Source organism: Dermacentor variabilis, chromosome 3 (genome assembly GCF_050947875.1).
Source record: "Dermacentor variabilis isolate Ectoservices chromosome 3, ASM5094787v1, whole genome shotgun sequence".
Classification (NCBI taxonomy): Eukaryota; Metazoa; Arthropoda; class Arachnida; order Ixodida; family Ixodidae; genus Dermacentor; species Dermacentor variabilis.
In genome coordinates, this window is record NC_134570.1 from 240,869,953 (window position 1) to 240,895,961 (window position 26,009).

Below are 26,009 nucleotides of genomic sequence, written 5' to 3' on the forward strand. Positions count from 1 at the left end.
TCGGGCTCAGCAGCCCAACACCATAGCCACTGAGCAACCATGGCGGGTATTCCTTAATTATACACAGGTGCACCCCCGTCTCCTGTCACAATACGAGCACTGATATGCCTAATAAGTGTACTGGCAGGCCTTATGAGCTTTCTCGAACGTGCGTGTGGTAATTTGAGCCCTTAACTCTTTCGTTACCTCGAGAAAATGGTAGTTTTTTTATAGGTTTCGAAAAAAAAATATTTACCACTACAAATAATATTCCAACAACATAGCGTGTTGTGCTTATTAAATTTTTTTTCCAAAAGCATACGTTGCCAAACAAAAATTTTTTTAGGTAAAACAAAAGTTCTAGAAAGCACAATTTCTGCTGCCAGTTGATAAAAACGATCAATAAACGATATCTGCTAAAACTAATATCAAAGGAAATTCCGAATATACATGTCAAAGATAAATAATCGAGGAATAGTGTCTGAAAAAATAAATGCTCAGTACATCGCCATTCTTCGGATACAAAAGAAACTAAGACCAGTTCATCGCTCAAGGCATGCGGTGAAGCAGTTCCTGGATTTTGTGACGCATAGGAGCACTCCGCATTTTCTCCACGAAATGTCTGGTATTTGTTCATCTTTGAGGTCCTCGTAACACATTTTGCAGTTCCGTCTTTTCGGCATCTTCTGAGGATGGTCCGATGAGGAGTCCAGGCAACGCACTTCACCAGTTCGTCTAAAGTCATGCAGCTCTTTCAGGAGCAATCGCTCTCAGCGTAGCTGGGCAACTACAAGATTATGCATCCAAGCATATGTTTGCATTTTTTGCAGATTGTCTTTTTCACTTCTGCAGAGAAGAGTAGAAATAAATCCCACGCTGTTGCAAACTGTCTTGCGCTGATCCGCAGTGCTGGGTCGAGATGGGCTACATCTCGACCTAGCACTGCTACTAGAGATGCTACGAGATGCTACTGTGTTGCCATCTTGGCGCGAATGGAAGTTTCTTTGCTGCCGACGGCAGCACATCATAACCAAGCAAAGTATACACCCTGAAGATAATCAGGAGAGCTCCCAGGCGTGCACGAAAATTGGCAGATAAGTGTGCACAAGGAAGGAGACTGCTCAAGGCCATAACGAAAACTCGCTGGTGAACAGTTGCGGATGTCCCATGCTGACTCAAAACATCATCACCGTCAGAGCTTGAATCTGCTTTTCTGTCATCTTCGGAATCATAACTCGGGTCCCCGTCACTAAATGGAAGTGCGGGTGCAGCATAGTTTCGAGCACGACGCTTTTCTCGCGACCAAGCTGTGCGGGATGATGCCGTGGGAGCCATTTTCAATAACTGTGCAGTGACACCGGCAGCGCCCCTTGCCTGAATTTTATGAGAGGAGCGAAACCAATACTCTTGGAAACTAGTTCAAAATGCCAGGTCCACATGCTAGACATGCGGTGGACCTTCAGAAATACACTTTAGTGGAATAGAACAACTCGGACTCCAAACCAAAGCTCATTAGTGAACAGCTGGCATCATTTTCGGTTAATTATCACCGCTCAGCATTGTCAGACGGCAAATCCGGTGATATCATTTAGTTCTTCACTTACTGGGAGTCATTTGATTACAAAAGTTTGATGCTAGTGCAGTATAATCGCGAGCGACACTATTTTTTTCTGAAGCGCAGCAGGTGACGGCCACACCTCTTTTCGCTACAACATAACCGCATTCATTCGCAAAAAGGTCCATCGAAAATCACAACACCGGAGCGTGAAAATTTTAACTGATTCTGAAAGTTCAGTGCCTGTACTAACGGCTCCAACATGTCGAAATCGGCGATTTAAAGTTTTGATAACAGGGGATCGATTTTATTATGCGTGGTAACAATAGAGTTAAAGACATGCATTCATTTTTTTTTTGGACTTCCCGATTTTTCGGATGTTTTTCACAGCCCCTAGGGAGTCTGAAAAATCGAATGTTGGCTGTATAACTGGTGAAGAGGATGCTTCAAATGATCCATGGGGTGAACGCGTCACGGAAGGAGGATGAGGACAGAAAGGACCGATGCACTGAATAATTAAAAGAAACGAAGCGTGCCACCGCCTCTTTGAAGGAGCTTGAGCTCAAGAAAAGTGTTGGCTGACGCCGAGATGCAGCTGTCCCTCATCCAAGCCAAAATAAACCCTTTAAAGCAGTGAAACTCAATACTGAGATATTGTGTACGGGCTGAGAGTATGTCAGGACAGTTGAGGTTGAGTTCCCAGCTGCTGAGAGAGAATCTTAGTTGTGACAAAGTTCAGGCCTCCTACCGATGAGCTTGCTATCAGTTGATAGAAATAGCTCATAGTCGAAAACATTTGCTTCTGTATGCATGTCCTTTTCATTCGTATTTGAAAAATGTTAGACTTGATTCGGAATGGGTTTTACCATTTTTTTCGCTGTGCATTTTACTACCACCTTCTTTGTTCTTTTTTCAATAAGAATAGATATTACTGCTTACTATTCAAATAGGATTAAATAATCTTTTTGTCAGCATGCTTACTAGTGACAGCATCGGGCAACATGGTGTCAGCCCGTCTTGACATAAAACAAAGTTCTGGTTTATTCAGGGAATTTTAGCAAACGTGCTCAGGGAAAACCTGGAAAAACTCAGGGAATTTGGAAATGTCAACTTAGTATAAGCCCTGGAGAGTGAAACATGATGCTCACATCGTACCACCTGCAGCAAGGAAAGGCAGAACTGTGGTGCGTTTGAGTTATAACGTATTAAAAACATGCAGTAGTACAGGCTTCCAACGGCACTATGCCACACTCATTGTGAAACATGCTTATCGCAATAGGATTGGCAATGATAGCCATGAATGCGACACCCAACTACTCAAGAGATTTGCTGGTACAGGGAGAGCAAAGTGGGTGCATGCTGGCGTTTCCTCATGATATGGGTGGGTGATCACTGCAAGGAGGCTGCTGTGGTAGATGCCTACTGCTGACTCACGCGTGCCTCACCTTTTCTTTTTGTTCACACGAGATCTGCAGTGGCTAGAAGATGTATTGTGTGATCGCAGTTTGGCGATGTACTGAATGTTGGTGCTGAAATATGTGCACTTTCCGGGAACTTTGAATTGAATTTAAATGCTAATTGAATTTTTGGAGAACAATTCTTTTTTTAACAATTCTCAACATGGATTTAGGAAAATGCTTTCGTGTGAGACCCAACTACTAACGTTTACTAATGATCTGTTTATAGCTACTGACCTCGGTTTCGATATAGACTGTATTTTTCTCGATTTTGCAAAGGCATTTGACTCAGTACCTCATGGCTTACTCCTTTTCAAGCTTAGTAAACTTAATATCGACATTAGCGTATTTAACTGAATTAAAGACTTTCTTTCAAACCGTACTCAATATGTAACTGCTAACAATTATTCTTCGGCTCTTTGTTACGTTCGGCGTACCATAGGGGTCTGTACTGGGCCCTTTGTTGTTTCTTGTATATATAAATGATCTTCCTGACAGTATTATTTTTTCATCAATTAAGCTTTTTGCAGATGACTGCGTAATTTACAACAAAATAACAAATTTATCTGATTCACTAAATATGCAAAAAGATATCGATCAATTATCTCTATGGTGTGACAAATGGCTTATGCAATTAAACGTTAATAAATGTAAAACCATGAGAATAACCCGGCGCCCTCAAAGTACAAACCAGTTATTTCCTTAAAGGAGCCCCCTTGAATGCCGTTAACTCCTACAAATACCTTGGCATTAATATTACTAACGACCCATCCTGGAACATGCACGTTGATTACGTAACCCGCAATGCTAACCGCACTCTTGGCTACTTGCGCCGAAACTTTTCCAAAGCGCAGTCTTCCTTAAAATTAATTCTTTATAAAACTTTAGTCCGTCCAAAACTAGAATATGCATCCAGCATCTGGGACCCCAGTCAATCCATACTAATTGCTTCCCTGGAATCTGTTCAGAATCGCGCAGCCCGGTTTATTCTATCAAATTATTCCCACTACGCCTCTGTATCCACTATGAAGAACACACTAAACCTGCCTGATCTGTCTTTACGTCGTAAATTTCTTCGTCTCTGCCTCTTTCACAAAATCTATCATCAAAATGAAGTGTTAAAAAGTTGTCTTTTTCTTCAACCGACGCACATTTCATCGCGTGTGGACCACAAGTTCAAGGTGGGTGTGCCATTTTGCCGAACCAACTTATATAGTTATTCTTTCATTCCAAAAACCAGTGCAGAATGGAACCACCTTCCTGCATCCATCGCTGCCATTATCGACACTAAATTCAGAAATACCATTGAAGATTACTTATTTTGTTAACTTGTATTTTCATAAATTGTATTATTGCACACTTGTATATGTATTACCCACTCCTTTCTGTAATGCCCTCTGGCTCTGAAAGTATTTGTAATAAATAAAATAAATAAACGGTAAAACCAGATTTATTGCATCAATTTTTTGTGTTCATGATCACGAGTGTTGGCACTGGGAAATATGAAATAGGATCCTGTCAACAAAGATCTACTGCATCATAGTTCAATTGGTGGTCTGCTGCAAACATTTAACCTCGTGTCCAGATATCGAGGCATGTTGGGAAACTCATGACAGTGCACTAGTGCCTGGAAACATGTCATTTGCTTTATACAGTGTGTGTAGGCTCAGAGTGGCGAATTGCTTAGAGTATGGGCACCTAGCAACCACCATACAGAGCCACCAGTGAATTTAAGAGTAAAATGTGCTACCAGTGGCAAATACTTCATTGGCAACATCTGAAGCAGAACAGTCTGACCTGAAATATGTGGCGCATGGGGTAGTATGCATTTCAATACTGTTCTGACTTCTGTTTATATGCTTCGTTTTTTATTCTGATGTCTGATTATGATTACTGAAAGTGCAGTGCACTCTGAGCACATATACCACTGTATGGTGGCGTAGTGTCTGTAAACCTTTCGGATTCCTTTGCTAGCTAAGCAACTGCCAAGCTTCCAGAGATAAATTTTCACTAAATGTGCACCCGCTTATGACTCGTAGCAGCTGAAAGCTGCGAATGCCCGAATTGGAGAACTATAAACACAGCACTGCTGCATCGCACTCCTTCGCTGCAACCATTTGGTGTAAGAGCTGAATGTTATTCCAATGAATGGGCTGCAAGGAAATACATGTACCCATGCATTGATATGCAGTGTCATGTGAATCTCATATGGTGAGATGTATGTGCAGACTGAACTCTCTAGTTACTGTGCCTGTAGAAATCGATCAATTTGAGTTTTTCTGTACGTTAAACATTTCCATTGGAATGCTTCTACTAGCAGCATTACGCAGTCTAAAATGATGACTGAACTTTAACAAGTTGCCATATTTGACAATTTTCGGCACATTGGGGAGTTCGGAAAAAGAAAACTTCGACTGGAGGTACAGTGAAACCTCGTTAAGCTGTAGTTCGCCGGAGCTCGGAAAAAGTACGTACAAAGCGGTACTACTGAAATAGCATGAGATCGCGCCCACTTACCTGTCAAAAACGGAACACTAAACTCGGAGAGAGTGCAATGAAAGGGTAAAACAACATGCAGTATTTATTCACTTTGCTCGACAAGTGTTTTCATTTGATGCCGCGGCGGCCTATCAGCGATGGCAGTGGCCTCAAACTTACTGAGGCTACGTGCCAGCTTTTCAGCCAGCCCCCTCTTCTCGGCACTCGCATGGCAGATTCCTTGTTCACGTTACGTATTCTCCATGCACGTGCGCGCGGTAGCGCTGCAGAAGTCGCGGGACACCTTTTTCATTGCGGGGTGCTGTTCTCTTTGCAACAATTGATTCATGAGGCTGACGTAACATGCAGCTTCTGCCACTGTCGGGCCTGAATCGCCCATGCTATCGGTTTGTGTTGTCCTCATCACTGTCGCTAGTTGACACTTCGGCAATGATGGCGAAAAGTCGAACCTTGTAGCTAACATCTCTTAGCTGTCGCAGCAGCGCTGCCGAGCAACTTCATCGCGTTCCAAATGCCACACACTGTAGTCAACAGCAGATCCCTGTCGCATGCCAGTGCCAACTTCGTGTTGCATTCGATAGCACGAACAATCTATAATTTTTCTTCTATGCTGAGCACCCAGCAACTTTTTATCCGAGCTTCGGCATGACGCGAGTCCCCGCTTGCACGACGCCACAGTGCTCTCTGGCACGGTGCAAAAATGATAATGTGGCTTCACATGCAAATGCAGAGGGCACATGGAGGCCGTTGTTCCGATCTGAGGCTTGTTCTGCCGGGCCGCCCGATGGAGATGATGCACTGCCGTGTTTGCGCGACGAAAAGATCAAACACTACGTGTAGCTGAACACAGCACTGCTGCATCGCACTCCTTGGCTGCAACCATTTGGTGTAAGAGCTGAATGTGATTCCAATAAATGGGCTGCAAGGAAATACACGTACCCATGCATTGATATGCAGTACGCAAAAAGCTGTTACTGTTTATGTGGATACAAAACACATTATGTTCAATGGCCACTGAGTCAGGGATTTGACTTTACTACTTTTTAAAACGAAAGTACTCTTTAAGTGGGTACGGTTTAACGAGGTTTTACTGTATAGTCAAAACTAGCCTCCAGTTCTAGCACTTTAATAAAGACTCAAACTATGCGCATTGGTCCATGGTGCAACGTGCCGTATTTACTCGAATCTAGGCCGGCCCCAATTCTAAGCCGACCCCCGAATGTCTGAAGCCAGAAAAAATTGTAAAAAGTTACCTCGAATGTAGGCCGAACAAAAAAGTGAGGACAGCATTCGCAAAATAACAGCATTTATTTAACATGAACATGCCGAGCTCACTCGACGTCGTCACCGCCGTTAGCCTCGACCACACTTACACTTGCGGATGCGTGCATGTTCGTGTCCGTTCGCCCATGCATGCGTCGAAACGCGGCGCTATCTCTGTGAACAGCTCTTCTGTTATTGCGCGCTTATCTTCCTTATTGCTGTCATCTTCTTGTTGCGGTACACGCAAACGTGTCTCCCCTTTTTGCTTCCAACGACGGGGCGTTTTTTTCATTGAAGCTGAAGTCCTGCATGGCTTACTATGCCTCTGCGGCTAGCAGAACTTTCGGTTTAAAAGCAGCACTATAGCGTGCCATTACGATAAAGCCACGCCGCGTGCCGATACCATAGAACCAGCTCCGATATGATACACGTCAAAGCGACATCGCTCTTGTACTTCAGTTGGCTACTGGCCTGGATAGTAGCGGCTGTGATACTGACTTTTCTAGATGGCGTTAGTTATGGACCATATTTATCCGTTTGAGTTACAAAGTGGCACATATTACAAAGTGGCACATATTTTAAGATCCTCGAATCTAAGCAGACTCTAGAGTTTTGTATATGATTATTTGGAAAAAACTATCTGCCTATATATGGTAATTTGTAATATGGTAACTGGTAATTGGTATATGGTAATATGGTAATTTTTAAATGATGGCAGCAGTAAAGACACAGAAGGTTCTGTTGGGTTGTCAATTTTCTGATCCAATATGTAGGTTTTTTAAGTGCCTCAAACAACAGTAGATGTTCATGAGTGCACACTATTTTGATGTTGGACTAATATAGTGCAACTTTATTTTTATTGTCATGGTTCACTTTTATCTACCAGCGCTTTGACAATGTGCCTACAAATTATTGCAAGCAATGCTTCCCATTGTTTCGGGATTTCACTTGCACAAGAGCATGCAGCTGATTCCAGACTTCTGACCGAAACTCTACTATCTGTATAATCCCTTACATTTTGGACACTGCCTGTTCAAGTGCTCTTATCCATTATTGTACAATATTTTGCAACGTTCCACATTAGTGTACAGCACTGTACAGAAACTGAACAAAGCATGTGGAGGCTATAGTGCCAGCGGAACACACTAGATCACCTAAAAGCGATTGAATGCAACACTCAAGCATGAGGAGTCTTCTACGTGCTTAGTGACCTAACAACCGTTGCTTTGCGAGCCTAAAGAATGCAGTAACAAACCAGGTGCCTGCTGCAATGAGTAAAAAATGCTTCCTATACAACAGAACTTGTCCAGTTTTCACATCTGCGAAGCTATTGCTTTCCATATAGCACGGGCAGCACTACGGCTAGTATTGGCGCTAACAAATCTGCATAATTTTTTGTGTGATCTGACCTACAAAAGTTGGGAGCTAGGAACCATGTGAATATTTTGTATGTTTCAGATATTTTTTGCTCTGAGTACTTAAACAAAATATAGCAAATGTTACTTTTATTCGTGTCCCTAAAGTGCTTCTTTGAAGTCTTGTGTGAGAATTCTCAAATTGTCGGAGCAATTATTACTGCTATACGTCCATTCAAAACACCTATTATCAGGCTATAATTTTATGTTGCAGTGCATACTAATCGCATTGCAATTACTAAGTCTTAAAATAAAATGTTAACACAGAAAAAACATTAGAAATGAGCACATTTCTAAATGAGCACAAAGAGTTAAGGATTTACTGCACGAAGAGAATGTGTTCTTGTGACCACATAGAATTGCACAACTGCAGTGGCGTAGCTGCTGTAGTATGTGGCTAGTGGCTAATTTTTCATGTGCCATTGCACAGAACGGTGCACCATTTTCGCTGCCGTTGCGACTATTTGGAATGCCCACCACACAACTGCTAAAGCTGTTTCAGCAGTGTACTGCGGCAATTTTGCAATGCCACACAAGAAAACACAGGTGGCAGATGCTGACACAGAGCCACAGCAACCATGTCCCAATGATGCAGTCTTGTAGGGCGACCATTAAAACGGGCTGGCTTTACTTTGCTGCAGTGGAGCCCATTTTGACCGACGCTGCTATGGTGCTTCGATAGCAGCACTTGACGGGGCCATACTTTTGAATTGTCGCCATGCTCGATCAACATTGTGGTGCTACAGCCATGGGGAAGTGGCACGTTAGGTGGCCTTAATGCAAGGAGATATAGGAGAAAGTAGTATTAGTGAACATGTATAAATGTGAGGGAACTGATCCTGGCAACGTTTACCACCCGAACTCTCTCGACTGAAGCTAGCTTAGCAGGACTCTTCGAGGAGATATTAGGTATTGCCTGGGATATTACTGGCCTTAGTGAGGTTAGAACTGTTGAGGCATATATAGTGCTGACTAATGGCCACATCCTCCACTGCATGCCACTTCCTCTACTGTATTATACCGCTAGTGATGAATGGGGCAGAAGCATCGAGGTTAATAAAGAAAGCTTGAGAAGTTTGGTACTATGGCTATATGCAGCCAGTTGGGTGCAGGATGTGTACCTGCTTTCTATTACACAAGCAGCTGCACAAATGTCACCTGTCTTATAGATAGGCTATAATTGTCTGTATTATTGGCTCTTTTTTCAGGCATTGGGGTATCCGTGTCGCGATCAGTACCTTGAAAACAGGAAAGCTGGACACCATCAAAAGCTGTTTAGTACATTTTTTTTACTTTTAGTAGTAAGTGGATGAATATGTGCACCAAGCAGGTTGTGAGCAAACTTCAGTATTGCATAGCCTTTGTCTTTGTTCCTATTTTTAATGCTGCAGGTGCGAATCCCAACACCACTGAACACGAGTGGAGTGCAGCTAATCTGCATGAAGGGCAAGGCCAAGTACAAGGCCAGCGAAAATGCCATTGTCTGGAAGATCAAGCGCATGGCTGGCATGAAGGAAACCCAGCTGAGCGCAGAGATTGAGCTCCTGCAAACAGACGCCAAGAAAAAGTGGAACCGGCCACCAATCTCCATGAACTTTGAGGTGCAGCCCTAAACCCTCTCTCAATGTTTGTTATTCTGTGGTGTGTACAAGGTGTTAGCTATACACCTGCTCCTGGTGTAGTATGTGGCGTCTTGTTTGAACAAAAAGGGGAGTGGGGGGCCCGATCTTTTCAGTCAGCCATATGTAGCTAACAGATAATGGAGCCAATGCAAGCATAAGGGGAGTTACTTGTAGTGTAAAGATAAGCTGAAGGGAAATGAAAGCTAACAAAAAAGACTTGATGCCAGTATGTGGCAATATCACAGCCTTCGCTTTATGCAGCATTGCACCTCCAATAGTGCTACAGCGATGATTGTTCTCGTGTCCATCTTGGGCATTTATGTATGCATGCAAGATCCAACTCGAGTGTGTGATCCAGCACAGCTGTATAACTTTAAGGAGCAGGCAGCTTGCCAAGTAAACTCTCCCAGCATATGAAGGTTTACTGGTCTTGTTACATATGAAAAGTAAGGTGTCTCCTCCTTTGGAAACAATTTTAAAAGAAATCTTTGCATTGATTTTGACAATTGCACCCACTGCCTTAAAAAGTGTTGCTGAAAGAATCTGCATGTAATCTGACATGCAGATAGGTAGCCGGCTATGCTTTTGGCACCGTGCTGAATGATTACAGCCAATGACAGCGCAGCTGGTTAGTGTCGTAAGTTTGGGAACATTCGGTCCCTTATTGTTCCTGACAGCTCCGCAAATTGTGTGCTGTTTGGACAAGAATTATCAGGTGCTGGAACAAGTGGCAAAATCCCTTTGCACTAGATTGGAGCGATATCAGAAATAGTCAAATGCGGATACTTTATTGAATCTGAAGGGAATCGCAAAAAAGTTCGATATACAGTCGAACCCGGTTATGTCGAACTCTCAAAAAAACGCCTATCAGTTCGATATAGTGCATAATTCGATATAAGCCTGCCAAATAATTGGATGTCATAAAAGCACATACCATTTATAAGATCACTTTATTGATGAAACTAGCTTAGTTTCCCATAAATTAGTCCAGCAATTTCTTCTGCTTCGGCAGTTTCGCTGCCTGTGGTGCACGCACTTCCCCACAATGTCGAAAGGAGTCGGAGCAGCTGAGGCCGCGACCTTCCGCATTTGCGCAGAAGCACCGGACTAGTGCGACTGCACCAATCACTTTGAAGGATGTGGGCAAAGGGCCGTCGTTGCTTTCCTCATTGTGCCCACTTTCGTGTGTGCTCGGTACGATGTCTGCTATGTAGTCTTCGTTTTCGGGCTCTCTCATGGTCGCGACACCATCTGCACTCGCTAACTCGTCCACCGTTGATTCGTCAACAGCTTCCGAAAATTCTGACAGCTCGCTCCAAACTTTGGCAACACTGGCAAGGGCCTCATCGCATCCATCAGAATTTAGTCATTACTGAGCACGCAGAAACCAGCACGTATAAAGAACCATTTGTACACGGCCATGCCTATGCATCGGGTGCCACGGGCACTGGGTTATAGCCTCCTATATTTTTTCATGCCTGCCTACTGACGGGAGGAACAAAGCGCGCCGTCCGTACCGCCTAGTTCATGTGCCCGCCACCAGATCGTGCTGCCTTCCCATACCGTCCCAGAGCAGACGACGCGACAACGCGCTTGCGTGCGGTCTCGTGGAGACATGTTTGGCATTCGTATTTGACGTCGAACTATAAAATTAACTCGCACGTTGAATTGATGTTTCTAGACAATGTGCATCGAAAGTAAGCAACACAAAACATGTTGTGGAGAGTCAGCCCTTCACCAGAAAGCGCCGAACTGTGACATCATATTTCAAATTTTGAGGGTCTTTCGTGACAGCAGTTTTATTTCAAACACTTTAGCCAAGTCTTGTTTGTCTGTCGCCTTCATTGCAGAATTTGTGAATATTGGGCAAAAAAACTTTGTCAGCAATAGTTTCAGCAGGTTCTCTTGGTATCCTGGTGTCGAGCACATCAAGGTTTTGCACTTGCGGAGTATTGCAGCCTCGAGGCTGCAATACTCGCAGCCTCCTTCAAAGGGTGATTCATGCGCCTTGCGAGAAGAACGCTGATAAATTTCTCTAATGCGTAGAGAACCACTAAAGTTGTCCAGATGGGTAGATAAGTCCACCGCGGTCTTGGGGCTTTATCAGCGAGTGCGAGAGTACTGAGGCGTTTGACTTTGTTAACAGGCTGACGCACTCTACACAATCGGATCATTTCTTGTGCAGCTCTTACCAAGTAGCCTCCTACCATAGCCAATGCTGCGACATTTGGAGTAGGAAGCCGAGGCTGTTCTCGCTTGAGTCGCTCTGTGAGCTCTCTACATGCATCTGCAGGAATTCCTTACTGGTTCCTTCCCTCGTGTTTTTCTGTTGCGGCAGCGTTTAGAAGCAATCGTTGCCTTCTGCTGCCATTACATTGCTCGTACTTGATGCTGACGCAATGCTAGTCTTCGGAGTCTTCTCAATCAATACCTGAGAGAACAGCTCGGGCATCTGTTTGATCATTTGAGCCTGCTGACTTCCTCAGCCAGCCAAAAAACGACTCGATTGGGTCAGACGATCTTTTCCTCCTCAAAACAAAGTGAAAGCACATCTCTTTAAGAAGATATCGAATGCAGTCAACATTTGAACTAGTTGTCAACACCAGGCCTTCGTAAGTTTCCTTGGTTAAGAAGTTCTTCACCAGGCACTGGCTTTTGAGATCGACCAGGTAGTCAAGCTAGGAAGCTTGTTTCAAGCCAGTTTAGCCATTCATCGCTTGTAGATTCGAAGTGCTTGCAGTCAGCATTGTTCTGGTACATGTGCTGGGTACAATTGCTCACGTGCATGAGCATGAACCAGCGGTGCACGGTGTTGAATTCAACCGTCGGTCCCACACCCACGAAACTTGCGTCACATGTGTGGTTGCTCTTGCAGGAGCTTCAGTGCAGCTGTCATGGCAGGAGACAAAACTTTAATTGCTCTCTTCATGTTCATTTTTTTCAATATTTGTGGGGAAACGGGTTTTCTTGTTAGAAATCGAACTGGCTCTACAAGGCTGCCTTGCTGCATTTTGTAGAGGCTCTTCAAGTGGTTCGCCGTTATTTCGCCACCTTTTCCGATGTCACGCGACAAAAACGGCGATCGCACGTTTTTGACCAAGTGGGACTGATCGAATGCTAGAAAAAGCTTTCGATTTGGTGTTCCTGGGTGCTCAATAGAATGCGTGGGGCTTCTGTTGAATAAAAGTTGGAACGCTAAGACGATGTTGTGGTTGTCCGTGACAATACGCACGACGAAAAATCCTGTCTTCAACTTCCTTCAGGACATGTTGCATGAGCGTTTGCAGCTCGCGGCCAGTGCAATTTCTTGTGAAGAAGTAGGCCATGGGTATTTTGAATGAAACTGAAAGGCCGTTGAGGACGAAGCACAGAAGTAAGTTGGCCAGCGAAGGCTCATTTGTTGTTTCCTTATAAATGCTCCCACCATAGTCTACTTCGCCAATGAAGGCGTCCCTTTGTTTATGGTAAAGTAGCCTCTGTTTGACGTGCATTTCGTCTATAATTAATTAGCAAGCTCTGGCTTCCGATGAGGGATGAGAAGCGAGTTCGGTCAGTGACTCCGAGGGAATGCAAGTATGGGGCGCGAGCGCCTCGCAGAGTGTCAAGGCGTAAATCGAGGAGGAAGGGAGAGGGCCACGGACGGTCTCCGAGGCACCATTGCGCGGACATGAAAAAATATAGGCTATGAGTGGGTCATGAGTTTGGCCACTTTAGCCCTAATCGTGCCGAGAGTGCTCCTTGGAATCTTGCACACTGTGGGGACATCAGACTTTTCATCGCGTTCGACCCGATTTGTGATTTCGAGCTTCACGACAAAAGGCAAATTATGCCGCTTCATCACGGCAACACTGTGGGAGAAGGCCCACAAGGCGCAAACACAATGAACCAGAAAAGCTGTGAAACAACTCGCACTTTCGCCATCTTACATGATGAGACAAGAGCCTCTGATTGGCTGTCTGAGCAAGCGCTGCGGGCGGGTCAGGATAACTTTTTGCAGGGGGGTGTCGACAGCTCGCCCGAGTAGCCCGAGGCAGCGCGGTCACGGTTGGGAGAGCGGTTGGATGGAGTCGCGCCACTGAGTTTCCCCGCTACCGCAAGGGGAAGCCAACTTCTGGGGGCAACTTCTGCGACTTGATGTTCAATATATCGGGAGTTGCTGCTATTTTTGTTCGATGTAAGCATAATTTTTGCTATATATACTCATTGTAACTATACCGTGACCAGAAATAGTTCGCTATATAGAATAATTCGATGTAAACGGGTTCAGTATAGCCGGGTTCGACTGTATATGTAATTCAATATATCAAATACAACTATTAAACATTTTCAGGGAGATGTTACAGCTGTTCGTTCCACACTAATTTGTTATATTTGGGCTCGTGTTCTACACACTTTGTTACATTTGGACTCAACGTACCCGCGTTTGACTGTATGCCTTTTCCGAAAAGCAAGTACAAGTTAATGAGGGAACATACCAGTGTTGCTTAAATGACTCACCTTAGTTAGTGCTAGCAGCAGTGGTAATTTTTTCTTTTGCATAAAGTAATAAACAGCCTGCTGAAGCCTTTTTTTTTTTTTACCACCAGAAATGGGCTCATTTTAGGTGCTTTTGTTTGATTTGAAATATGTACTAACCTTTGTTTAAGGGTGACTTCATCTTGTAACATGTTTTTGGTGAACCAGATTCTAGCTGCACAGTTACTTACCATCATTAATAACTGGCAGATGAAGCTAAAATTAAGGCTTCCCTGAGTCTTCACAGGGGTTGATAAGTATGTCACGTTTTCAAAGCAGACTCAAATTTTTAAAGCATATAACTTTCTTTGATTCTCTGGCCGTTTTTATGATTGGTCAGAGCTCTGTAATGGTAGGTAGTTGGACTGAGCAAGAAAAACACTAGTTTGCTTTCTCTCTCACTCACTCACTCTTGGTCTCTCTCGCTTGGTCTTTCATTTGGTCTATTCGCTTACATTGACAGTCATTGTGTACTGTTTCTGCACAATTACATTTTACTCGTGTGTGGCTTGCACCCAAAAAATGTGGGCCCAAATTTATGAAAAAGTTGCAGTTTCGCCTAAAAGGCAAAGCATTGTGATAGCAAATTACAGTGCACTCCACTTATAAGGAAAGATACCACTTGTAAACATACATCAATTAAAACAATGAGTCAACTATGGCATATCAACTTACGCATTAGGGTTTTGAAGAAAACTACTATATAGTAACTATGTTATGACTGCATGTCGAATACAGCAATCACAATATTGCTGTACGGTGTTTTCTATGCAGACATTTATGTTAGGTTTGTCTAAGCAAGTTTGTATCTGCCGCCGTTACCGCACACCATGTCCGGCCCTTGTGCCGATTGCAAAAGCCATGAAGAGCATAACGAGTTGGTGCAGCACGCCACAAGGATGTACCAGCTGCTTTGCATCTGTATCGCCCACAATCATGCTCCATGTGTTCAGAAAAAGGAGGGAAAAATCGTAATGCAAAATCCGACGGACCGCTGTGGCACCTGCCCTTTTTATAATCTCTGCAAGGACAAAAATGTGTCATGGAAGCAGTCTCGATGCAGCAGTACCGCCCACTTTTAGATGGTGGCGCCAACAAAGTGCAGAGTTGTTTCGCTTAAGGCAAAGCTTTGCACAACTTAAAGCATGAGCTCGTGCAGTCAGCGATATCCATAATTCTGAAAACCTCTCTTTAATGCAAATGGCAAATTTGGATTCAGAGCTTCAATGGTATGTTCGGTAGCTTTTTATGGCAGTTTAGGTATAGTGATGATTGGTTATAACGATCTGATTTTTCAATCTTTATAATATTGTAAGTCAATTGCACTGTAGTCAATACTATACTGAGTTACCCTATACTCAGTAACGTCAGTAATTTCATCAGCTGTATAAACTGCTCAAACATTTGCTTACTAAATTAACAAGCACGGTGTCACGCACGCATAGGTAAACATCAACAGATTTCACTCGATGATTGTGGTCACTCACTGTTGGAAAGCTAGCACAATGAAGAGCAGCAGCTGCAAGGGAATTCCTGCTGCCTGTCGCTTCAGCGTGAACTAGGTGCGCAACCACACAGCGCACACAAAGCCATCAGCTAACTCAGGTCGGCTAGGCTTTGTACACACTGCAGATATTACCCCCAAGTTAGAATGTGCTCAGCCTAGTCCTGCTCAGTTGTGGCTGGAGTAAGAGCGGGGGCATGCACACATGTTCCTGGTCCCCACCTTCCTCCCGTGCGTGCACAAGGTGTCGCTGCACCAAGACACTGTCCTTTTTTTGTGGCTCACCCTTGCATGCTTTCCCTTGCCCTACAGCACTAGGCATGCGGCTGCAATCTGATCACTCTTTTATTTATTTATTTATTTATTATGCAGTCCCACATTCGCTCGGAGAGCATTACAGTGGGGGGGGGAAGTAATACACATGTTAAACAGTTGTAAATATGGTTACATAACACGGTGACGAATAATGCAGTGCAGGCAGCATAACTATGCCAAAACATAAAGGAGAAGAAAAAAAAAAAGAAATGGACTATATGTACATACATACACACATACATGGGCATACATGAACATATGAACACATCTACACTCAGAAATACATATAGTAGGCAAGGAAACGCGGAAAAAAAAAGAAAAAACATCGAAACACGCGAAATGATCACATGTCAAGCAGTTCTTCGAAAAAGGCTGAATTTGATGTTTTAGAAACGGTATCCTGAGGCAGAGCATTCCATTCATTGATGGTTTTTGGAAAAAAAGAATACTTTAACAAGTTCGTTCTTGACTTCATTGGCCTTACTTTTAATGGGTGTTCACGGCGATGGGATGTGTAATGCGGGTTAAGCATGTATTTTGATTTATTAATGCCAGTATTGTTGTAAAATATCTTATGAAAAAATTTGAGACGCAAGCAGCGCCGGCGTTCGGCTAACGTCGTAAGCGCTAGGCGTGTTTTCATTTGTGTGACGCTACTACATCTGCGATAGCTCCCAGTGATAAAGCGTGCCGCTCGGTTTTGCACGCGCTCTAAGATGTACTTAAGGTTGTCCTGATAAGGGTCCCATATCGTGCACGCGTATTCAAGAATAGGCCTTACGTATGTCGTGTATAATAACTTTTTGGTTGCCAGAGGACAGGGATGAAAATTTCGAGCCAAGAACATTAGTGTGTTATTCCCTTTCGCGGCAATCTCTGCAATGTGATCATGCCAAGTAAGATCGCTTGAGAAGTGAACGCCGAGGTACTTGGCCCCTGTTACGTTCGAAATGGTCGAATTATTTAGCCTGTAAGAATGGGAAACGTCAGTTTTTTTTTCTAGAAAAGCACACGTAGTTGCATTTTGATTCATTTAGGGCCATGCACCAAGTGGTACACCAGTTAGAAATTTTATTAAGGTCATCTTGAAGGATTTTGCTGTCATTTGGATTGTTTACCGCTCGATAAACAACGCAGTCATCTGCGTACAATCGTAGGTTCGACTGGATGTTCTTCGCTATATCGTTAATAAAAATAAGAAATAATAACGGCCCCAGAACAGACCCCTGCGGTACTCCTGACGTGACCGGAACAGCTGATGAGCAACATCCATTTACCACTGTTATCTGTCTGCGGTTTACGAAGTAGTTAATTAACCAGTTCATTAGGTCAGCGGGAATTTTTAAGTGCTGAAGCTTGTGAATTATACAATCATGCCGTACCCGATCGAATGCTTTTTTGAAATCTAAAAACAAACAGTCAACGCTAGTACCTTGATCTAATGCAGTCGTTATGTCAAAAGAAAATTCCGTTAACTGTGTGTCACAAGAAAATCCGGCGCGAAAGCCATGTTGTTCTGTGTAAAAAAAGTTTTGCGAATTCAAATGCCTTATTAGGTTGCTGTATACGATGTGTTCCATAATTTTCGAAGCGCCGCATAGGAGGGAAATTGGGCGATATTGTTCTAAATTATTTTTTGGTCCTTTCTTATGAACAGGAACCACATGAGCGAACTTCCATTCGTCCGGCACGATTCCTTCGGACAATGACGTCATATATATTGTATGAAGAAGATTGCTAAGAGAACTAGCGCATTCTTTCAGCACACGATTGGGTATGCCATCAGGACCTGTCGCTTTATTTGTGTCTAGGCTGGTAAGGATTTGAAAAATACCATGAATTGATAAAGTGATATCGGGCATTTCCTGAAGAACTGAGGCGCAGGAAGGTAAAGGGATATTGCTCATCGGTGAATTAACGGAAAAGGCGGACCTGAAATAATCGTTGAAAGCAGTGGCTTTCAATTCATCATTTGTTATCGTGCCATTGTCAGACGTGATACATTGTATACCAATTTTCTCTTTCCTGGTTTTTTTGGCAAGCTTCCATATAATATTGTGATTGTTTCGAATCTTTGCGTCTAATGTACTGAAGAAATGACGCTTCGCTTCACTAATTTTAGATTTACAAACTTGCTGGACAGAAAATAACTTTTCAGAAGTAACTGGCATCTTGCTTTTTCTGAGGTTCTGAAAAAGACGACGTGTTTTTCTAAGGAGTTGACGGATTTCGGGGGTGATCCATGGTTTATCTTTCCGACGTTTGGCAGTTAGTAATTTTGATGGTATGTGCTCCGAAATTAGTGCAACTATTTTATCTTTCAGTACGCTCCAAGCAAAGTTAACATCTTTTTCTGAGCAAACCTGTGAAAAAGCTGGAAGAAAATCAGTTAATTCACTGTTCATTGCCTGGTAGTTTCCCTGATCATAAAAGTATATAAGTTTTGGAGTAAGTCGAGCTCTATTTTGGTGTGGATAAGAAACGCTGGTTAAAACGACAGCGTGGTCGCTGATACCGGGAACACAGACAGGTGGAGACACCAGATCAGTTTCATTTGTGAAAAGGAGATCGAGGGTGTTGGATGACAGAGCAGTAACTCTGGTTGGGGACTCGACGCACTGAGTCAGGTTGAAGCTACTTGTGAGGTCAAGCAATGCAGAATGCAACGATGAGTTTGATAAATTGGTCGGTAGACCGCCACCCCAGGACACGTCTGGTAGGTTGAAGTCACCCCCCAGTAGAACAACGTCACAAGAAACTGACGCCAGTGCTTCGGACAGGCTAGATATAGCTCTACTATCATTTCCAGGTGGCCTGTAGAACGAAGCTATTGTAATTGTCCTACCAGTTTGTGAAGCAACTTTACACAGGACAAGCTCACAGTCTATGTTGCAAAGATCGATCGGCCAGCTTTGCAAGTTATCTGAAACAAGTATAAATACGCCCCCTCCGTGTCTGTTCCTGTCCGAGCGATAAACCGTGTAGCCTGTTGGGAACACTTCAACATTTGAAACTGTGTCATCCAGCCAAGATTCAGTGCCAATGATAATGTCCGGACAATGCAGCGAAATTACGAGCGCGAACTCGTCAGCTTTATTTTTTATGCTGCGACAGTTAATAATTATAAGCTGCAAACTTTGTTTGTCATGCGCAGAATGGTGAACTTCGTGGGTTTGCTATGATTTGCACTGTACTACCTCTTTTGCCTCGTTATCAAATATGTAGGTGCTGTTTCCAATATTCAAACGGTTATACCGAAGCTTAAAGGGGTGACTTTGCTTTTTGGCGAATGAAATTAGATGCTTTCTTTCTAAGCGAACCTGCGCGGAGTAGTCCTCACTCATAGCGTAAGTTGTTTCTTTAAGCTTCCGACCTTGAAGCAAGACCTTCTGTTTAGTTTTGTAGGACGAAAAAGCAACTAAAGTTGGTCGTGACTTTTGCGCGCTGTATCGCCCTATCCTGTGAGCGTGTTCAATATCACTGTGACTGATGCTCACACCAAGCAGATCCTTACACAAACAGATAACATTTTTTTCTGCCTCATCCCAGGTTTCTCTTTCGGTATCCGTAATGCCATAGAAAACAAGGTTGCATCGCCTAGATCGGTTTTCTAAGTCGTCGTTTTTTCCTGACAGTTTGAACTTGTTTTGTCAGAGATTCTACAGTCGACTGAAGGTTCGTGACAGCTTTCTGTGTGCCTCTGAAGGACTCAATCTCTTCTTGGACTTTATGTGCAATGTCAAGACGACACTGACAGCACAAGTTTGCCTGCACTGTCCACGTAATTGCTCTTGCAATAAAATGTGCGCCAGATGGAAACATCTTGTATGGGAAGGCCGAAAATGTAATCAAGCGCTGGAAATTCAAGGATGGAAGCAAAGGTGTCTTCTGTCTGTATTGTTCATGCTTTATGTAAAGGGCATAGAAAGATGAGTGGGAAAAAAGTGAATTCGAGTTTGATTTATCATACATGCACAATGAACAAATCGTGCAACAGAAGCTCCCCAAATTGATGTATGCAGACAACATAGTGCTACTAGGGACCAGTGCAAGAGATTTAGACGCTTGCAAATATCTGTGGCAATGCAGCAACAAATCTAGGCCTTACGTTTAGCACAGAGAAATTGTCACTTGTGATCTTTAATGAAGAGATGAGTAATTATGTGGTCAGCTCAACAGTTATACACATATTCAAGCAGTATAAATATTTCGGCATAGTATACATAAACGAAGGGCTTACTCAGTACCTCAATAAAACTTGGTGCTGGGCTAGTTGGTGATGCATTCTTTAAAACTGATGGTAGCGCTAAAAAGGACGGACACACGATGAAAAGACGACATGACGAGGAAACGCTACTGACAACTGGTTTATTTTTCGAAATGTGTTGACTTTTTAAAACTGATGGTAGCGCTAAAAAGGACGGACACACGATGAAGACGACACGACGACACATTATTGAAATGTGTTGACTCTTTTAAATATAGAACTTTTTCGAAAAAATAAACCAGTTGTCAGTAGCGTTTCCTCGTCGTCGTGTCGTCTTTTCATTGTGTGTTCGTCCTTTTTTAGCGCTACCATCAGTTTTAAAGAATTACTCAAGTACCCACCAAGATAATCTGAAAAAAAAAAAAAAAGCGAAAGCGGAATGCAGCAATAAAGAAACATGGAACATTTTTGGGGCCACAATAAATAGGAGGTGGTGTGTGGTATCTGGAAAGGAGTAATGGTGCCAGCGCTAGCATTCGCATATGCCATTCCGTGCTTCAAATCGGTTATCTTGTCAGGGTTAGAGGTTAAACGAAGATTAGTAGGCAGGTTGGCACTGGGCTTCCAAGCTAAAACCACAAGTGAAGCAGTGCAGAGTGACGTGGGTGGGGCCTCTTTTGAAGTTGGAGAAGCGTAAAGCGAAGTTAGTTTTGAAATACGGCTCAGAAACATAGATCAAAATAAATGGGTGGCTAAAGTTCACAAGTATCTGTGCCTGAAACACATCGACACAGAATGGAGAAAGAGGTCAAGAAATTTGGCAACCAAGTACAGGGTGTTCGAAAGTGTCGATAACCAGGAGCCATCAAAAGGAAAGTGAGAGGAACAGAGACGGTGAATTAAATGCAAAGAATGTAAACAAGAAAGACCATGAAAATTTGCAAGAATGGGAAGAAATTGGAAGGAAAAATCTAACATAGAGGGCAGTGTCTTGCCATATGAGGCTTTAGCTCATTGCCTAAGGACAAAAACATACTGGAACAAATATTCGCAATAAGACAACGCATGTGTATGCTGCATCAAAAATCCGTAGATCACTCCCCAAATCCTAATGAAATGCCCCGTAGGTAGCATACACCTTCCAGACGCGATTGGATTTAAAGTGCATGGAAGCATCAACTGGTCAGCAGTCGAGGTAAGGAAGAGGCACCTAAGGTATTGGTGGAAAAAAAGCAGGGAAGAGATCGATGCGACTGGATCCACTGCAGGCATGGGTAGCGCTACAAGATAGAGGAGTTTTGAGGAAAGGAAACTGATTAGGGATGCACACAGGAATGTTAGAATGAAAAGCATGTATAGCATACCTGATTAACTCAGACTCGGCGACTATTTGACCCTACCCAATTTCAAAGTGGATGCCAATAAACAATCTGCCCTTGCATGGAAATATACAATTTAAGAACTACTTTAAATCTGAAGCAGTATTGCTACATGTCTGTGAGAATTCATTTTCAAGAACACGCAAGAAAAACAACTGTAATAACTAGTCCCTGACCGATAATTCAGATTTGACTGAGTGCCAGAATGTCTGAATAATCGTGTGTCCAAAATACCTATTCGCCCAAAAATGTTTATTCCATGAGTCGCCCAAAAAGTGTGCTGTATTCTCGGATCATTACCTTCGGGGATACCTTCATTTTCACGTGTCTGTAATGCAAGACATGTCGGTATCTACGAGCGAGCGCCATCATTCTGGGCACAGTGACGAGCACACGCTATCTTATCACTGTGCAGGAACGCTGCTGTCAGTCAACTCTTCTAGCGCTGGCCACATGAAATATCGCGAAAGTGAAAGCATCTTTTAAAGGGAATAAAGGGAAAATCAGACATCCACCCGTTCGTAGCAATTGCTCTAAAGGAAACCCATACGAGTTCCTTGAAAGAAAAGCCTCATAGTTGAAAAAAAACTTATGCATGAATATGGCCTAAGTTTGTCAATGCGTGCTACTGTGTGCAAATATGAGAGGGGACCCAAAGATAGCCGGAATAGTACTCCTGTGCATCGTGTACTAGTACTACGACATTGTGCTGCCAGGGCAGTGTGGGAGGACCTCTCCCAGTAGGTATGCTAGGTGGCATCTACTGCCGATGTGTGTGGTTTCTCTGGAGGTTGTGTGTGTCTGTAGTACACTCGACATGCAGAAGTGGCAAATTCTCACAAATAACGAGCGGCTGTGAAGTTTTTTACTTGGCAAGAATGCAGCAGAAACTGTTGTAATAATGCAAACAGCTTGCAAAGAACATACTCTCAGTAAAACTCAAGTGTGCAAATGGTTTTCTCAGTTTAAAGGGGTGAAGGGACCATTGAAGATCAGCCCCATTATGCTCATCCTTCAAGTGCACAAACCGAGGACATCACCAAAATCTGACCTCAGCAGGGAAGATCGACACAGAACAATCAACCAATGTGAAGACTTATCCAGGTTATCCTGGAGCAACATTCAGTGCATCTTGCAAGACAATTGGGGAATGCGATGAGTGGCTGCACAGTTTGTGCCCAGACCTCTCGCTGAAGAGCAAAGGGATTGTCACGTGGAAGCCTGTCCTGCAGTGAAGGACAGTCACAGACGATCCTGCGTTTTTCGACAATGTCATCACAGGCAAGGAGTCATGGTGCCATGGGTACAATCCCAAAAGTAAACAGGCAAGTTAATGGAAGTCACCTGGGTCGCCTCGTCAAAAAAAAGCTTGTCAGTTTAAATAAAATTTGAAGACTATGCTGATCTGTTTTCTTGACATCGAAGGGACCGTGCATTCAGAATTCGCCTTTCAAAACCAGTCAAACAAGTCTTTTCGTAGGTGTCGAAATCGCTGTGCAAAAGTGTGGTGTGGAAACGTCCGGCCTTCTGCAATTCCAGTGAGTGGTTCCTGTCTGCATCCTGACAATGCTGCCGCACACACGACACTTCGTGTTCACCTTTGTTTTTGCCTCAACGCAGATGTCTGCCTTGACCCATGCACCCTATTTGCCAGATTTGGCTCCTGCTGACTTTTCTTGTTCCATTGGAGGAACAGGGACTTGAAAGGCAAGCGTTTGGCCAATGCTGATGAAGTCAAATTCAATGTCATTACAGCGCAAGCAGATATAAAAGAAGCCAAATTTACAAGGTGCTTCCAGCAATGCAATGCACGTTTGGACAAGTGCATTAGTACAAATGGAGAGTGCCTTGAGGGTGATAAAAGTTGTATTTAGTATGTAGATGACGCACCAACTACATGACGCACCAACTGGCCCAAGAGTCTACGCTTGTATTGAGTAAAAAGAAAATAATGGAAATCAGGAAATTAATTAAAAATAATCAGGAAATTCCAGCTATTTTTGGTTCCTCTCCCCCAACTTCATAGGCTTGCCCTTGGGCTAATCATTTTGTGGGAGTGATTTTCTTGGAATGCCTTTTGTGTTATTCTTTTTCACGCTTTGTCAGTGGCCAGATCAACGTTCTACACGTGATCAGTGGGATCAGTCGGCCATGAACAGTGTGTGGTAGAGTAGCAAAGAATCGAGTGGAAGGTGCTGCTGCAAAATCGCCGTCCCGATCAACTATTGTAATGCTGTCGCTACAGATAGACTGAAAGTACAATCAGCGCATGCAACCCAATTCTCATTGCCTACTAGATTGACTAGAAGAATGAATAATAGCTGAAGTTGACTACGCTACGCTAGTTCAGATATTGTGGAGCACCGATGACATCTCTAAAAGAACATACTGCTGTTTCTGCTTGACTCCGTGGCACAAATTAGCACATGGTCATACGGGCAGTCTGAACTATTGCATGACGTGCTGTAGGGTGTCCGGAATTTCGGTCGTCCTTATACATTAAGTCTAGGGGGACTAATGGTGGTGCCACAGGGCTGTCAGAATAATCGAGCATGTCCAATTCATTAGTGTCCAAATAATTGGTTGTTGACTATATACACTATTAAATGATGTAATCATGTTGGTACAAGCTACAAGAGTAGCTTTATCATATTTTAATGTTAAGCCATTGGCATTCATAAATGTGTTGCAAATAATTGCTAGTAATGCAGAAAAGATTCCAAATGTTGGATGTATGTGACAGGTATGAATTCTGAAATGAAGTCATCCTGCAAGATAGCACATCAGCTTTATGAATGTGAGTGTCTTTGTGCTCTGTACTGCACAGGCAGAATTAGTGGCTTGTGCAGATCATGGTAATAGTACTTGCGAAGGAAGTCTCCAGTCCACACTGTGAAGGTGGTTTAACAACAAAGCTGTAAACAACTAGAACAAGTACCCAGTGCAACATAAGTTGAAATTACTCACATGGCAACACTCACATGCACTTCACCTAATTATTAGCTGAAGACATTTCGACTGCCTGCGACTTTGCTTAAGACGCTACTTCGTGCACCTACAAAGAGTGGACCAGTAGAAAGAGAAATTTGCTGCACCTCGTATATACGCTGCTCTTCAGGAGTCATCACTATATGTAGCCTTCTCGCAGTACTGTCGCAACACAACTCGATTGCTAGGTGGGTTCCTTTACTTACAAAAGTTGTTGCGTCACTCTCTGCTTCGTATGCCATAGTCAAGCTGCCATCACTGCAGCACCTTGCACAACAGCAATCTTTACCGGGAAGCATATGAGGAGAGCAATACAGGCTTCACATTGTGTGTAGGCATAGCAGCACCCTGTCATAAATTGCCGTATTTACATGCATAATGATCGCACTTGCGTAATGATCACACCCCTGAATTTTGTCGTCAAAATTCTATTTTTTTTCCTGTGTAATGATCACACCCCGAACTTGCTGCAGCGATATTTCATGTGCCAAGTCTAGCTAATGATGATAGCGTTTACGATCTGTCGAATGCTACGCGAAAGACTCTTCGACATACCAAACGGTCTGCACGCACCAAAGATTCTTAAGCAGGTGCGCCATTTTATTCATCACTTTCCACACTTCCATGAAAAAAAAAAAAAGCTACAATCAAACTTGGAACGACAGAAAGCTGAGCTAGTTGATAAGGATTCATTATGCAAAATAGAAGTGAGGCGTGCAGACAGGACACAAGAGTAGAGAAGTGTACAACACGAATGCAGACTATCAACTGAAGGGGGCACTGAGGCGAAAAAGAAAGAAGACACAAAACTCGTCTGCGCATGCTCAGGAATGGTAACACCACGTGTCAATCGGGTACACGTGCCAGCCTACGTGAGAGATAACTGTAAAGGTACTTAATCTCTTCCTTATGTAAAGTAATCGAAGGCTGACTCACACACGCACTTCCACCATTATAGATATGCCATGGCTCTACCATAAGACGCGTATCTTCATTCTTATGCCTGTACAATATCGCGCAATCATCTAACTCTGGCGTGCAGTTACAATCTCGGCAATGTAGCGAAAGATTTGAAGGCGATCCACCGGTTAACGACCTTTTATGTTCCATTAGCCTCTGATTGATACACCGTCCCGTTTTGCCCTATGTAAAACTGGCCACAGCTAAGGGGAATATTATAAACCACACCCATACGACAGTCAGTAAAACAGTTGTTCTTATTGTGCTTCACTGGACAAATATCTGTTCATTTTTTGCCTTTTACCCGCTCCTTTTTATTCTGTACGGCAGCGCATATCTTACCTAGCTTAT

The 26,009-nt window shown here is 43.3% G+C and overlaps 1 protein-coding gene across 2 annotated transcripts in view; it reads left to right on the forward strand.

The window, feature by feature from the left end:
* Positions 1 to 26,009, forward strand: part of AP-2mu (adaptor protein complex 2, mu subunit) — an 80,093-nt gene that overhangs the window by 43,580 nt on the left and 10,504 nt on the right. The window contains exons 7-8 of one of the 2 annotated variants that reach the window (XM_075687027.1): positions 9,560 to 9,769; positions 23,331 to 23,417. In XM_075687027.1, coding sequence (XP_075543142.1) covers positions 9,560 to 9,769; positions 23,331 to 23,414 — 294 coding nt within the window. In that variant the 3' untranslated portion in view covers positions 23,415 to 23,417. The remainder of the gene's footprint in view (positions 1 to 9,559; positions 9,770 to 23,330; positions 23,418 to 26,009) is intronic. The other variant, XM_075687026.1, reaches the window with a different exon arrangement.